Source organism: Neolamprologus multifasciatus, chromosome 5, assembly GCF_963576455.1.
Source record: "Neolamprologus multifasciatus chromosome 5, fNeoMul1.2, whole genome shotgun sequence".
Classification (NCBI taxonomy): domain Eukaryota; kingdom Metazoa; phylum Chordata; class Actinopteri; order Cichliformes; family Cichlidae; genus Neolamprologus; species Neolamprologus multifasciatus.
In genome coordinates, this window is record NC_140443.1 from 27,366,140 (window position 1) to 27,379,842 (window position 13,703).

The window sequence follows — 13,703 nt, forward strand, 5'->3', positions numbered from 1 at the left end:
GGGATAGCAGCGAGTGGTGTTTAATGCTCTATCTATATTAGAATTACATGCAGTTAGTTTGATAACACTGATCATTTCAGCTTGTTGGTTCTTTTCTCTCCCTTTATAAACTTTGTTTCAGAGATCACACTATTGTAGTTAATAGATTTTAGATTTTGGGCTTCCATGTAAACTGCTGGGAATATCTTTTTATATTTAGCCGTACATTGGGCTGTCGATAGGTGAGTTAAGTAACTATATTATGTATGCTATGTTTTAGTATCATAATTTCTCACTGGAGTTTCATATATCTGTATTCTGCACTGATATAACACAACCTGCACTTTTGGGGAAATAATGACCTCTCTCTTTTTCCCTCTCACCCTTTTCTCTTTATTATATCATTATCAAAATCCTAACTGGCCTTCTTTTGCTTGATTATTTGGTTTAGCACAGATACACGTATTTTACTTTAAATGCTTCCCTTTTCCTGCCTCAGAAACCATGGCCCAGCCTTTACTATGACACTGGCCGACTCCATCTTGTGTGGGCAGCGTCTGCACCGCGTGTCATTTCATTTCCACATCCTAATGACCTGCTTTTAGCCCTTGACTGTAGAGATTTGCTCCCGTGGACTGTGTCCTAAACCCGTGCCTAGTTGACCTGCCCACAACTCCAGGGATTAACCTTCACAAGAGAAGGGCTCAAAGTGAGAAAAGATTCTTTCCATCCACTTATTATTTGCCATCTATTGCATCCAAGAAGGCACGAGTTCAAACAACCTTCAAATGGCTGAGCTAAAAATAACAGAAAACGGTTAGCAGTCGTCTTGCCTTGAATAAAAAAGGTGTGGTGATTTCTGCTTCATTCTGACACAAAAAAAGACATTAAACTTACTTAAATGTAAATAATCTGTCTTGTATTGGGTCGATATTATATAACAAATGCATAAACTTGTTAGGCAGTACGTAGGACAACGACATCTAGTCACAGATGATATGTGTTTCTAAAATCTATTTGTGGCAATTAAAAAGAAAATCTCACCTATTTTACATTCAGCAGAGGTCAAAATAATATGATAGATACTTAAATCACTACAGCCAACAAACAAAGAGGTCTGAAAGTCATCTGCATTGCAGCAGAGTGTATTATTATGCTGATGAATTATGTATCCCAGAAAAAGCATTTAAACAGGGAAAATGTGGCCTGTAGATGTAACAAATCTTTAGATTTTAAACGAGCGAAATATGTTTTCCATCTTGAATGCATTTTCTTCATGCTGTTATCCAAGTCAGTTTTTCAAATATTATATTTTGTATTATATTTTTTTCACAATATATAAATATAACAGGGACCAATCATTAAAAAAACTGAAAAATGACACACGGGACTCTGTCCTGTAATGTAACAGCTCCATAGGTTTGTGTTGTTGTGGCCAGTTTTAATTATTTTAGCTTCCAAATCTAATTACTGCCACACTCATGAGACCCGTCCACCATAGTTATGGAGAAGACACTGGTCACAGGAGCTAAAAGGAATGGCAGGAAATTGAAAATGATTTGTTGTCACCATGGCTGTATAATTTAATGGCAAAGAAAGGCAAATGAGTTTATGTAAACCTGCTTGTACCTTCAGCAAAAAGAGAACAACATATTTTTTAACATAGTTATTCTTCTGACCGACTACTTAACCTGTGATTTTCAATTGATTCAAGCCATAGAAATGTGACGCAACTATCATTCTCTATGGGAAGAATTGAAGTTGTCACATGAGTCAACAATAATTATTGTTGACTTTTAGAATTTTGTGGTGAAAAAATTCTAATTCTACTGTATTGGTGGCATTTAGGTTTATTAGGTATTATTACAAGTATGTGGAGATTCTAAATGCCACATATCTTGATACATGCTCAATCATCCAGGTACATAAATCCCAAAAGGTTGATTCTGTTCATTTGAATGTAGCGTTTCAATGGGAGACACGTTTCATCTTTTGTCACCTTGTAAACAGTACATTTGCATAATAACTGAAACCAGCCCACTGGATGAACACTGGGCTGTGAGGTCAGTTCTCTGTGCTGTTTATAAGGTTGGGGAAACCTGCAGTCAGCTGAGACTGAAGAAGTCAATTGGATTAGTGACGAAACGTTTCTCCCATTCAAAACGCTACGTCCAGATGAACAGAATCAACCTTTTCGGGTAAATGCCACAAAGTTTGCATCCAAATAATGTTAAATTTGACCTTTGAGCTTACATTTGCATTTCGCATCTGTCTTTTCTTTCAAAATGTTATATCTTTGAAGAAAGCATTGTCGAGTAAAAGAGAACGAGCTGTCTAGATACAGAAATACCGTAGTATAATATCATATAATATAATAAATCTCATATAATAGGCTAAAGTTATTCATGTCCTGTTATCTATGAATCGCCTCTGTCAGTGCGCCCCAGGGTGGCTGTGGCTACAATGTAGCTTGCCATCACCAGTGTGTGAATGTGTGTGTGAATGGGTGCATGACTGGATATGTAAAGTGCTTTGGGGTCCTTAGGGACTAGTAAAAAGCGCTATATAAATACAGGCCATTTACCATTTACCAATCAATACCTATTACACATTACCTAGTCCTACATAATATTTACAAAATACAATGTAATTCCCTTTAAAGGTAAATACTACCCAGAGAAGGAGCTGCCTTGGTGGAGGTGTGCGCTCTCAATGCTGTTTGTTGTTGTTAAGCCGTGTGACAGCTCACACTTCTACCTGCTCACATTATGTTGGTAAAAAGAGCCAAAAGGCTGGACATAATGTCAGGGTTGAAATGCAGCCTGTTAATAACAAAACTGTGGGGCTCAGTTTACTTAACTTTTAAGTACCATTGATAAACCAATAGAAATTTTGCATTTTCAAAGTTTCACTGCTCCATTTACAGCAATATGTTCTCATTCGCCCGTGGAACAAATCGTTAGGTTCTTTGATCTCAGCATGATGGTTGTTATTGAGGGTTATGGCACTGTCGATATTTTTAACGCTGCTGCGCTTGTATGTGTGAATGTTTGTGCGTAAGCCTTTCAGAGGTTTTTGGGAAAGAAGGATGTGTCCCAGGAACTGGAAGAGGTCCACATGGAGGCTCGAGCTCAGGACAAACTACACACCGTCTCTGTGTTACAGCTGCTGAAGAGCCCAGCTGTTCGCTGGCAGCTCATAACTGTCATCATCACCATGGCCTGCTATCAGCTCTGTGGCCTCAATGCAGTAAGTTTTTGATTTAACTTACCTTTCTCAGGTTTTGAGTGGAATCAGCTCCCTTTATGCTATTTCACAGTGCATTTGACTATATTTATAGATCATTTATTATTCATTTAAATAGATTCAGATGCAACAAATCAATAATGCAAGCTCTGTGTAAATATATCATTATAAGGATCCCACCCCAACACCATTCTGAAAGCAAACAGTCAATATATCTTTAAAGATGATCTGGCACTCTGAGAGTTACACCTAGACCTTGTTAATAAGTTTGGAGCCCCAGGCAGGAAGGTGATAAGTGTTACCTCTTCTACTGGAGAGACTCCAACAGGAGAAATTGTTATTCTGCTCTATTCTGGCACTCTAGAATACATTCCCAGTCGATTATGCTGTTTTCTGATTTCGGCTTGGGCTAGAGAATATTGAAGTAAACACTGATGACGAATTAAAGACAAAAAAAAAGGAACAGAAAACGCACGAGTAAAGTGTTCGACCACCAATTGCCGCATGAGAAAAAGGCTTCGTGATTTCTATTTGAGGGACGGAACTGCTTTCTTTAAGTGACATACTGCCTCACTTGGGCTTTTGATCACATTGGAGAAAGTTCTGTTTAACGCATCAGTCCAAAAATGGGTCAGTGTCATCTTGGAAGAAATGACCCACCTATCAGGGTAGAATAAAAGACAATCAATCACAACTTTGTACTGATTTGCCCTACATTCCTAGCCCTCAACGCGACCAAAGTGTACCAGTAAAATTTTGTTACCTTACCTTACCTTGTTATTTAACCATTATGTGTGTCTGGTTTGGTAACAACTCCACCACTTAACCCACTGAGGTCTGTGCCTGTGCTTTCACAAGTGTGATCCTTGTATGTTTTATCACTTTTGAAGTCAAGTATTTTTTTTCTTTTTTAAATCAAGTTTTAAATCTGTCCTTTGCTTAATTACATAGTTCTTGAACTGCATTTTGTTATAAAAGTCTAAAGAAAAGGTTCAAGTGTAAATACAGAAAAAAACAAGAGCGCTTGTGCACCGTTAACCTAATTAAAGTGACTCAGGAGACCCAGTGGGTGTGGAGAAGTCGCTGTGAGTCACTATATTTTGTGCACTTTGTTCAGACTAAGATGCTTAGCCATCCTTCACCTGCTGTGCTGCACTGCACTCGAGTGTCAATGATTGGTATGCCTCTGAGCTGGCTTTATAAATGCCAAGAATAGTCCTTCACCTGGAGGAAAGTTGCTGCTAATTACGGCAGACTGAGAAAAACTTACTTTAAAATTGACTTCAGACTCCCAACTCTTGAGCGATCGTGGCTCAAGAGCTGGGAGTTCGCCTTGTAATCGGAAGGTTGCCGGTTCGAGCCCCAGCTTGGACAGTCTCGGTCATTGTGTCCTTGGCCAAGACACTTCACCTGTTGCCTACTGGTGGTGGTCAGAGGGCCCGGTGGCGCCAATGTCCGGCAGCCTTGCCTCTGTCAGTGCGTCCCAGGGTGGCTGTGGCTACAATGTAGCTTGCCATCACCAGTGTGTGAATGTGTGTGTGAATGTGTGTGTGAATGGGTGGATGACTGGATGTGTAAAGCGCTTTGGGGTCCTTAGGGACTAGTAAAGCGCTATACAAATACAGGCCATTTACCATTCACACACAAATGCAAAAACGCTGGCAGTTTTTAAAACTCTAGATTGTATTTTCTCACTTTTCTTCCATTTGTTCGCACTTATTCAGCCTTCTGTAAAACATGTTCAAACGTTTTAATGTCTTTCTTTGTGTTTTTAACAATATTAGTGCAGGTGTTAAGCTTGTTGCATTTCAATATCAAAAATTAGGCAGGATTTCATTTGCTTTCATTTCAATCTCATCATTCTAAATGTGATGAGAATGTAGGCCAACTTTAGTGGCATTGTTAAAATTTGTGTGTAAGCTCTGAAGCGAACAGGATTGCTGAGTTTTGTGTAAAGATATATATAAATGAGTATGTTGTTGTTGTTGTTGTGAAAACCAAGACCAATGGTACTTTTTAATTTTTTTTAGATCTGGTATTATACCAATGGGATTCTTCGTGAAGCAGGCTTTACTGAGAGCATACTTCCCTACATCACACTGAGCACAGGTGCCATAGAGACTCTGGCTGCCATCATCTCAGTAAGTATGGCTATTTGATTTATTACTGTAAGTCAGCAACAGCTTTCAGGTTTACTTTCAAGTACTAGGAGTTCAAAAATGAAAAACAAGCACAGACAGGCAAAAAAAAGCTGAGTGGTCAATATAACAACCAAAAAGAAGAAGAAATAACTCACATGGAAGAGAACAACAAAAGGTGCTGCAGAGAACAAAGAGAAAGTCCTGTTAAAAATGATAGAATCCAAAAAGAAACCAAAACTCTGGCAGCAATGACCTGGGACCTGAGGTTAGTCAACATACAAACTGAGGGAGGGCACGAGACTCTGCGTACACACACAAGACTAATGAGGTGCAGGTGGAAACAATTAGGAAGAGCAGACAATTATAAAGGCACACAAAGACAGGATGTGGAGACAGAAGATAAGATATTCTTGCAAACTGGAAAACCAAGAGTAATGAAAATTCAAACCCTTATCTAAGCCAGACACCATGACCCAGAAGCCCCCTCTGCTAATGAACAGTCACAAGGCACATTTTCTGTTTGATTGTATGCTTTGGTATGTTTGACAATTCTAGGTTTACACGGGTACGCGCTATGTGAGAGAGGTTTGCTTTTATTTTGTCAGCAGTGGATTGTAATTGCTTTTGTTGAAATTTACATTCCTGCGCATGCATACACACTCTGACCGGCCACTTTTTTAGGTGCAGGATTCAGTGTATTGTGCATTCAGAGATCCTGTACTGCATAGCTGGGGTGTGACAGGTGCTTGTTTGAGCTACAGTTGCTTTGCTGTCAGGTCACCACAGGCCGGCCATGCTCCTCTGACTTCTGGCATCAATAAGACATTTTTAACCAGAGAACTGAGGTGCACTGGATATTTTTCTCTTGGAAATTCTCAGTAGATCTGCAGCTTCTGTCTGGCACAAACAACCATACCACATTCCAAGTTACTTAAATCACCTTTCTTCTCCATTCTGATGCTGAGTTTGAATTTCAGCAAGTCAATGTCTTGGTGCCATTGATACCATTTACATGGCTAAATGCAATGAGCTGCTGCCATGTGACTGGCTGGTTAGGTATTATTGAGCAGTAAAACAGGTGTATGTTATAAAGTGTGTGTGTGTGTGTGTGTGTGTGTGTATTTGTGTAAAGTCAGTTCTATACAAGTGTACTGAACAACTACTAAATATTGTCATATTTATTGATTAAATATGACTCGTGATCTCCGTGGATGAAATCTGGGTAGTGTGAAGGGCAAAGACAAATATGCAGTAGTTGACAATCCTTTAACCCAATCAACCCAATCCTTTACTGTTACTATGTTAGCATATTCTAACATATTAGCAGCTCAGCTGTTTTTAGTATTACTTCCTCTGGCAGTAAATCACTTTCTAAATGATGGAGCAGGGAGCACTTTGTTTGGGAAACGGCTTAATGAAGTAGTTAGTTTGTTGGAGCATCTCTCCTGGCAGCTTGTGGGCGGAGTTGTTAGTATTTGACATCATGTGATGATTTACTTGCAATAGTAACTTTGCATAATCACAGTTATGATCACATAAAACCCACTAATAAGACCATCTTACAGACATTCCACTGGAGACATGTTTCAGTCAGCAGCAAATGTTAGCGTAAAGCAGCATCAGTATACAGACATTATATTTTCCGGTTGTATGTCTGTCCCACACTGGAGGATTTACTAATTAGATTTTGGAGGTCAAAGATCAAAACCACAGACACTTGTCAAAAACTCTAAACTTCAAAAAACTATTACGGTAAAACGTCTCAGAAATGTCAAGTAGGATACAATTATATTTTATGTACGAATATTATTCACAACTTTGAGATACATATTTTCCAGAGAAGACAAAGCAGTGTTTGATGTATTGGACTTACGTTTGCCTCCTTGGTTCCCACGATAACTAGCATAACTACTTGGATGAAAATCCTCTACAGTCAGTAACTGCCTGAAGTAAAAGGCTCTACCAGGTCTTTGATGCATCTCCCTTCAGTGTCTGCTTATTTGTGGCTCTCTCTTCTTTCACATTTGTCTTCAGTAGCTGAAAATGATGCTCTATTGGGATGAGATCACGTGACTGACTTGGCCATTAGCAATATCCCATTTATTTGCTTTGAGAATGTCTTGGGTTGCTTTTGCAGTATGCTTTGGCTCATTTGCACTGAGAAGCATTATTGATCAGTTATGGAGCTTTTGATATTTGTTTTGCTGTTTTTAGAAATAATGAGGCCATCATGCACTTCATTTGTCATCTTTGGTCTCTCAGACCTTTTTTATGGTGCCGAGTGCATTCGTTCTTTTTAAGAACATACAGATTGTTGAATTAGCCACTCCTAAAGTTTTTGCTCTCTGATGGTTTATTTATTTTTTCAGCCAAATGATGGCCTCCCTCGCTTGCACTTTGCATCTTTTTGGACCTCATATTTAACGCGTTGAATCAACTTCTGATATGTCTGCTTCCATTGTGATGAAATAGGAAGGGAAAAGGTTTCACCTGGCTATCAAACTGCTTGTGCATCAGCCATCCTATTCATTTTAACCTTCTGAAAATGGTGACTTTGTATAAAAGCCAATATAACATTCAATGTAAATTTTTTCTAACCCTTGAATGAAAGCTGAAGGTCTGCACTTCAATCAGATCTTGTTTGTTTGATTTAAAATCCACTGTGATGGTGTGCAGGGGCAAAATTACAAAATGTGTCATTGTCCAACAGTTTAGGGACTGATCACTAAAACTATTTTGCTGCAGTAGCAGTGATTCATGATGATGAAGGTACGCTATCGATCGAGATAGCGTAACCATGTGTTACCCAATTCACACACACAGCACAATGACAGGGTAAAAATATTTGGTTTTTTTTATGACTGATACTAGAGCTGTATTACTGTCTCCTAAACAGTAGGAGCTGATCTACAGAGCAATGCTCTCAGCTTCCCAGTGCAGGGTCCTGTTCTCACCTATGATCAGTCAGTCTTCTGGCCAGTAACCAAAGGTTATAAAGTTGGCCCAAAAAGAGTTTTCTTTTTGGGATCTGTGGACTCACTGACAGAGTAAGGAGCTTATACATAAAGCTGGAGCTCACAACTGAACAGCTGCTACTTCACACTGAGTGGGAATGCTAATGTGGCATAGACACCGGACTAGGACACTACCTGAGTTTCCAAGGGAGGTATTCTTGGCATGCTGAACTGGGTGGAGACCACAAAGCAGATCAAGTTTACATTATAGTGATTGTCTATCTCTTCTGGCAGGGGAACACTCTGGGATCCCCAGGAATAGCTACAGGAAGTGGCCAAGGATTGGTCTAATTGCCATTATCCTCCTGTTATTGAGATGCATTTGAAATGCCAAAAGAAATGAACTAAATGATCAATCAACTTTTAGTTGAAGGAGCTCTTTGCCCAAAAAGGGCATTACATTTTTAGTTTAAACCAAATACTAATTGCAAAAATGCACTGGGGAATGCAGTATGTCATCTCTCCACATTTAATGTTGTGAGATTGTTAATACCCTGCGTGGGCTGCTATCTATTTCTGTGATTCCTGTCAGCACATTAAAGATGATCTTTGATCTGTGGCAGTGAGGAGACCCCGCTGAGTGACTTAGCTGCCAGGTGACTGACTTCAAACACCAGCATGTACTCTTCAGATACCAGTTTTACCCCCAGCTCTGAACTATCTCTTCATCAGGCGCTGCTAACTCACCTCCAGCTGCCTTTACTGAACACCACCCTTCTTATGTGGCTGACAATAATGATCCTCTGGCTGTTTTGCTGGCATGCACAACATAGTCGGACATTATCCAAATGAAACCAGCGTAAGTCAGATTTATGACTGTGTATTAATCCAATAAATAACTTGTCATGAGTTGTGACTTTTCGATAACGAATAACAGAATCCACAACTATCGTAGCTGACATGTCACTCATGCTGAAGCTCAACTGCACCACAGGCGATATGTTATGTTATAGTCATAAACTGTACAAACTTTGCTCTTTAGAACTATGTCAGTTGGTACAGGGGTACAGTTATTAGTATCTAGGGGGTTCTGGGTTTGAACCCACTGACTGGCTGAGACCTTTCTGTCTGGAGTTTGCATGTTCTTCCTGTGCCTCTGTGGGTTCTGTCTGGACACACATTCATTTTGTGTCTCTAAATTGGCTGTAAATTTGTGTTAGCTCTGCCATAGACTAGTGACCTGTTCAGGGTGTTCTCTGCCTCTGGCCCTGTGACAGATGGTTTAGGCTCCTGCCCACCTGTGTGCAATTGCATTGGAATTGGATAAGTGGTTATGAAAATGGATGGATGGACAATACTTCAAGCACTATCAGGCAAATGTAAATATACAAGCCTTTATTTGTACTCTGTAATAAATATAAGTAGCTGATGGACCAAACTCAGAATTTTACAGACATGTTGTAATCGTTCGTTGGTGTTAAACATTGGTTGGATGTTCACAATAATTTGACGTATTTGATGTATTAAGAAAGATGAATTTCAATTTTGACTTTGAGTTTAAGCTATTTATGATTTTTGAATTAAAGTCTACACCTTACCTTTTCTTCAATTTAGGTAGGAAACATTTTAAAGTTAGAATTGAATCCCTGTATTTAACAATATATGCTTCGTAATATGAGAAATGAATGCACCTCGTGATGTAGCTCTGACTTTCATCCATTAACAAAGCTTTTCCTTTTACATAAAGCTGCCCACACACAATTAATTTCTTATACAAAGAGTTTTACATATAAAAAGGCATGTGTTGCATGCCTCCAAATCCTGATCTTTGCTTGTAAACACTAAAAGATTAGTTGCAGTTTGCTGTTAATGAGTTTTGGGAAGCCCAGGCATCAAGTGCACCCAGGAGAAATGTTCCTCATATTGCTTTATAGAAAAAAAATCAGATTTATTCAATGGTTTGTTAAACATCACAATACTGCATTCTGAATTGCTTTTACCCATGCAGTACAATTCACTTTAAACAGGAAAGGATACAGAGGTTTAAAATGAAAATTAGCTATTTATCATGAATGGCATTCCATTTTTTGTATGCTGTGCTTGTATTGCATCTTTTGCAATCACCAGCTAAAGTTTGGGATGTTAAAAAACTACAATAATGCACTGTGACCACAAAACAAAACATTTTAAACTGAATTAATGACTAAGAGAAACTAATATACAACAAGCTAACTATTATGATTTAAATCAAATGACCTATGTAGAGTTTAATGCTGTTTGATTAGCAGTTCCCCTTTGACAATGTCACTAGCTAATGCAATCCTTCTGTCCTCAGCTCATTAAGGCACTAGAATGCTTGTATTTGAGTATTTTTCTTGAGCTATATATTAAAAAGCTCTTTTTATTCTCGATTTTTCCACCGACAGGGCACATGGCAAGATGGAAAGAATCTACTGAAAGATTACAGTGAAATAGTTTAGAGACAAATAGTTCCTGAGAAATGTCAATGCAGCTTAGGTAGCTTAGGAAAAAAAGCATCCAAACAGACAAAACAAACAAATTGAGAAAAGGTGCTCATCCAACTGAAAACACACGAGCTGGACATAAAAAGAAACCCATGACATAAATGAGGGGGCAACTTCAAGCAGTACAGATTGCAACAGATCTTATTTCCAGATGACAGAAAATGTAACGAACCTAGATGGGACTTGCTTGTCGTGCAAATTGTTTTTGGGCAGAAAGAAAAGTTTCCTTGCAGATCTGGCAAAAAGGCTTTGTAATATGTCACTAATATTAAGAAAGGATCTATTTTAACCCAAACCATGTTTTTAGCTCCCTTAAGCTGCCTTTAGCTGCCTTTTGTTCTTACATGAGATATAAACACCTGGAATAAAATGAATGAAACACTCTGGAATGAAAGCATGTTACTCATCCATCCAGCCAAATGTCTTTCCTACATGGACTTCATTACTCTTTATGCTACCTCTGCTGGCATCCTGAAGCCTTTATGCTGGAAAGCCCAATTTCCAATTTAACAATTAAGCGCCTATCTGTTCCAGTCACTACAGTCAGTTCTGTACTAATCTTCAGCTACTGATGGACTCTTCTCTTTTCCTCCTCAACCTAGATCTAAATGCGTCATTAAGCATTTTTATAATAACATGTTAAGCTTTATTGAAATAAATTTGTTATTCACAAACAAATCTACTGTAACTCCTTTAAGAAATCTGCCATGTTTACTAGTGACCTACTGGGCAATCGCCGTTTCATTGTGGCAGACTTGTCACTATAAGGCTGGTTAACATACAAGAGCCGAGGACTGCATGCCAACCCGCATTATTTCATGCACATCTGGGCATGTCGTCACACATGTAACCCTTTGGCGAAACAAGCAAGTTATCTTGAAATAGCAAAATGGGTCTTTTGGTAGTGATGAAGCATTTGAATCTACAATAAAAGATCCAAACAGTAAAATGTGGATTTACTTTTAGCTGAGATTGTTTTTTAATGATCAATGATTTTCAGTGTTTATACAGACAGAATGGCCGGTGGGCCCTAAAGCTGTGGCCAGTTGTCTTGAATGGCTCATCTGCTTTTTGATGTGATGAAGAGTGGCATGACGTTTTAATCCTGCCAACCGTGACAGCTGAAGTTTCCATTCTGACCTCTGTCAAGCCTGCCAAGAAAGAGTATATTAGGTTGCGAGTATTATTCTGTTAGAGCTGTCATTTAATCCTGTTTAATCAGTAGTTAAGTGTGTTATTTATAGGCACAAATACTCCTGACACAGAAACACATAATCATATTTGGTTTTGCTGCAAGTCATATGAAAATAAATACATATATTTATGACTCTCTGTATAAATGTATCTTATTTTTAAGCATACTAGCTAGCTGTATGATTAAGTCATTCTCAGAGTTACTGAGACATTATAATTAGCTAGAAGATCTTTTTATAAGTTTGTGAAGTTTGCTCATTAAAACCGAGGGTGACATGATGTTAAGCCACATTAAAGCAGCAAAATAAAACTTAACTGTTCAAACTGCTTTATAGGGATGACACAATCAAAAAATTATGTCTGCCAGATCACGTCTGTGACAGTCATGATAAAAAGTGCACTGTCTTTCAATTCTTAGGTTTTACATGCAAAAATCATCTGGTCCTTATCACATCGTAAGATAACTCACAAGATGTGACATATTATAGTATGATATTATTTATTTAATGAAAATGACACAAAAAAACACCTCATTTGATAGCTTGTAGAATCTAACCTCAGCAGCAGGACTTTACAGAAAGTTTTCACATATGCAGCCCTATAAAAAACGCAATGGTAGTTTTTATTTTTGTGAAGGAGACACTCTCATGACTAATTGAGCGATGTCACTGACAAGCCAATCTTTGTCATGCAGTCTGTTGATGTCACATTTTTGTATCACCTCGTATCGCTTGGAACCCTGGTGGAGTAGGTACTAATAGAAAGGGGCTTAAGTACACTCTTACTTCTTCCATGGGAATTAAGAAGGTAAGTAGCAGCTCTGTGCTGCTAATTAAATGCACTTGGTTAACTGATCATCAGTCAGCAAGTGTGAGCACTTTTGCAAAAGCTTTGAAAGTTTGCTGCTCTGGAACATTTAGGTATATGTCAGTACAAGTACATGCAATAAAGAATGAATGAAGAAGCAATTGTTGCCGCCCATCAGTGTGGGAAGTGTCATAAGGCTGTTTTCATCAAGTGGAAAAGATTCAAGAACATTGCTAATTTTTCCAAGAGTGGATTCCCCAGCAAATTCACCCCCTGAAGCCACAGAAACCGAGACTATGTCTCTAACTTTATAGGCCTAAGTTAGCATGTTGAATGTTTAAGTTCATGACAGTGCAATTAGAAAAAGACTGTTTGCAATGAGAAATCTGGTTGCTATGTAATTTTTTCTCTAAAATAACATACCAGCATGGCTTAAGTTTGCATCTGTTTGGCCCTAATGCAGAGCTCCATGTGAAGCCAAAAAGAAATGCAGCATATCAGCACAAACACCTGACGCCAACTGTTAAGCATGATGGTGGAAGGGTGTTTTGCAACCACATGACCTGGGCACATTGTTAAGTTGTTGAGGTGAACGTGAGCTCCTCTGTCTACCAAAAGTATTTGAGGCCATCTGTCCAACAGCTTAGAAGACCTTAAGAGAGCTATGCATAAACAAATACCCACAAACCTCAATGAATTTAAGCAACACTGTAAAGAGGAGTCAGCCAGAATTCACCCAAAACCATGTGACACTGATAAATTCATGCAGACAGTAATTACTTCAAATTATTGCTGCCAGAGGTTCTACAAGCTGCTGAGTCATCGGGTGCACTTAATTTTTCACACATTGTTTCTAG

General features: G+C 38.7%; 1 protein-coding gene across 5 annotated transcripts in view; it reads left to right on the forward strand.

Moving 5' to 3' along the window:
* The window catches only part of slc2a9l2 (solute carrier family 2 member 9, like 2), a 99,912-nt gene that overhangs the window by 46,147 nt on the left and 40,062 nt on the right, over positions 1 to 13,703 (forward strand). For all 5 annotated transcript variants that reach the window (XM_085159121.1, XM_085159118.1, XM_085159119.1 and 2 more), the window contains exons 8-9: positions 3,041 to 3,228; positions 5,256 to 5,366. In XM_085159121.1, the coding sequence (XP_085015247.1) occupies positions 3,041 to 3,228; positions 5,256 to 5,366 (299 nt within the window). The remainder of the gene's footprint in view (positions 1 to 3,040; positions 3,229 to 5,255; positions 5,367 to 13,703) is intronic.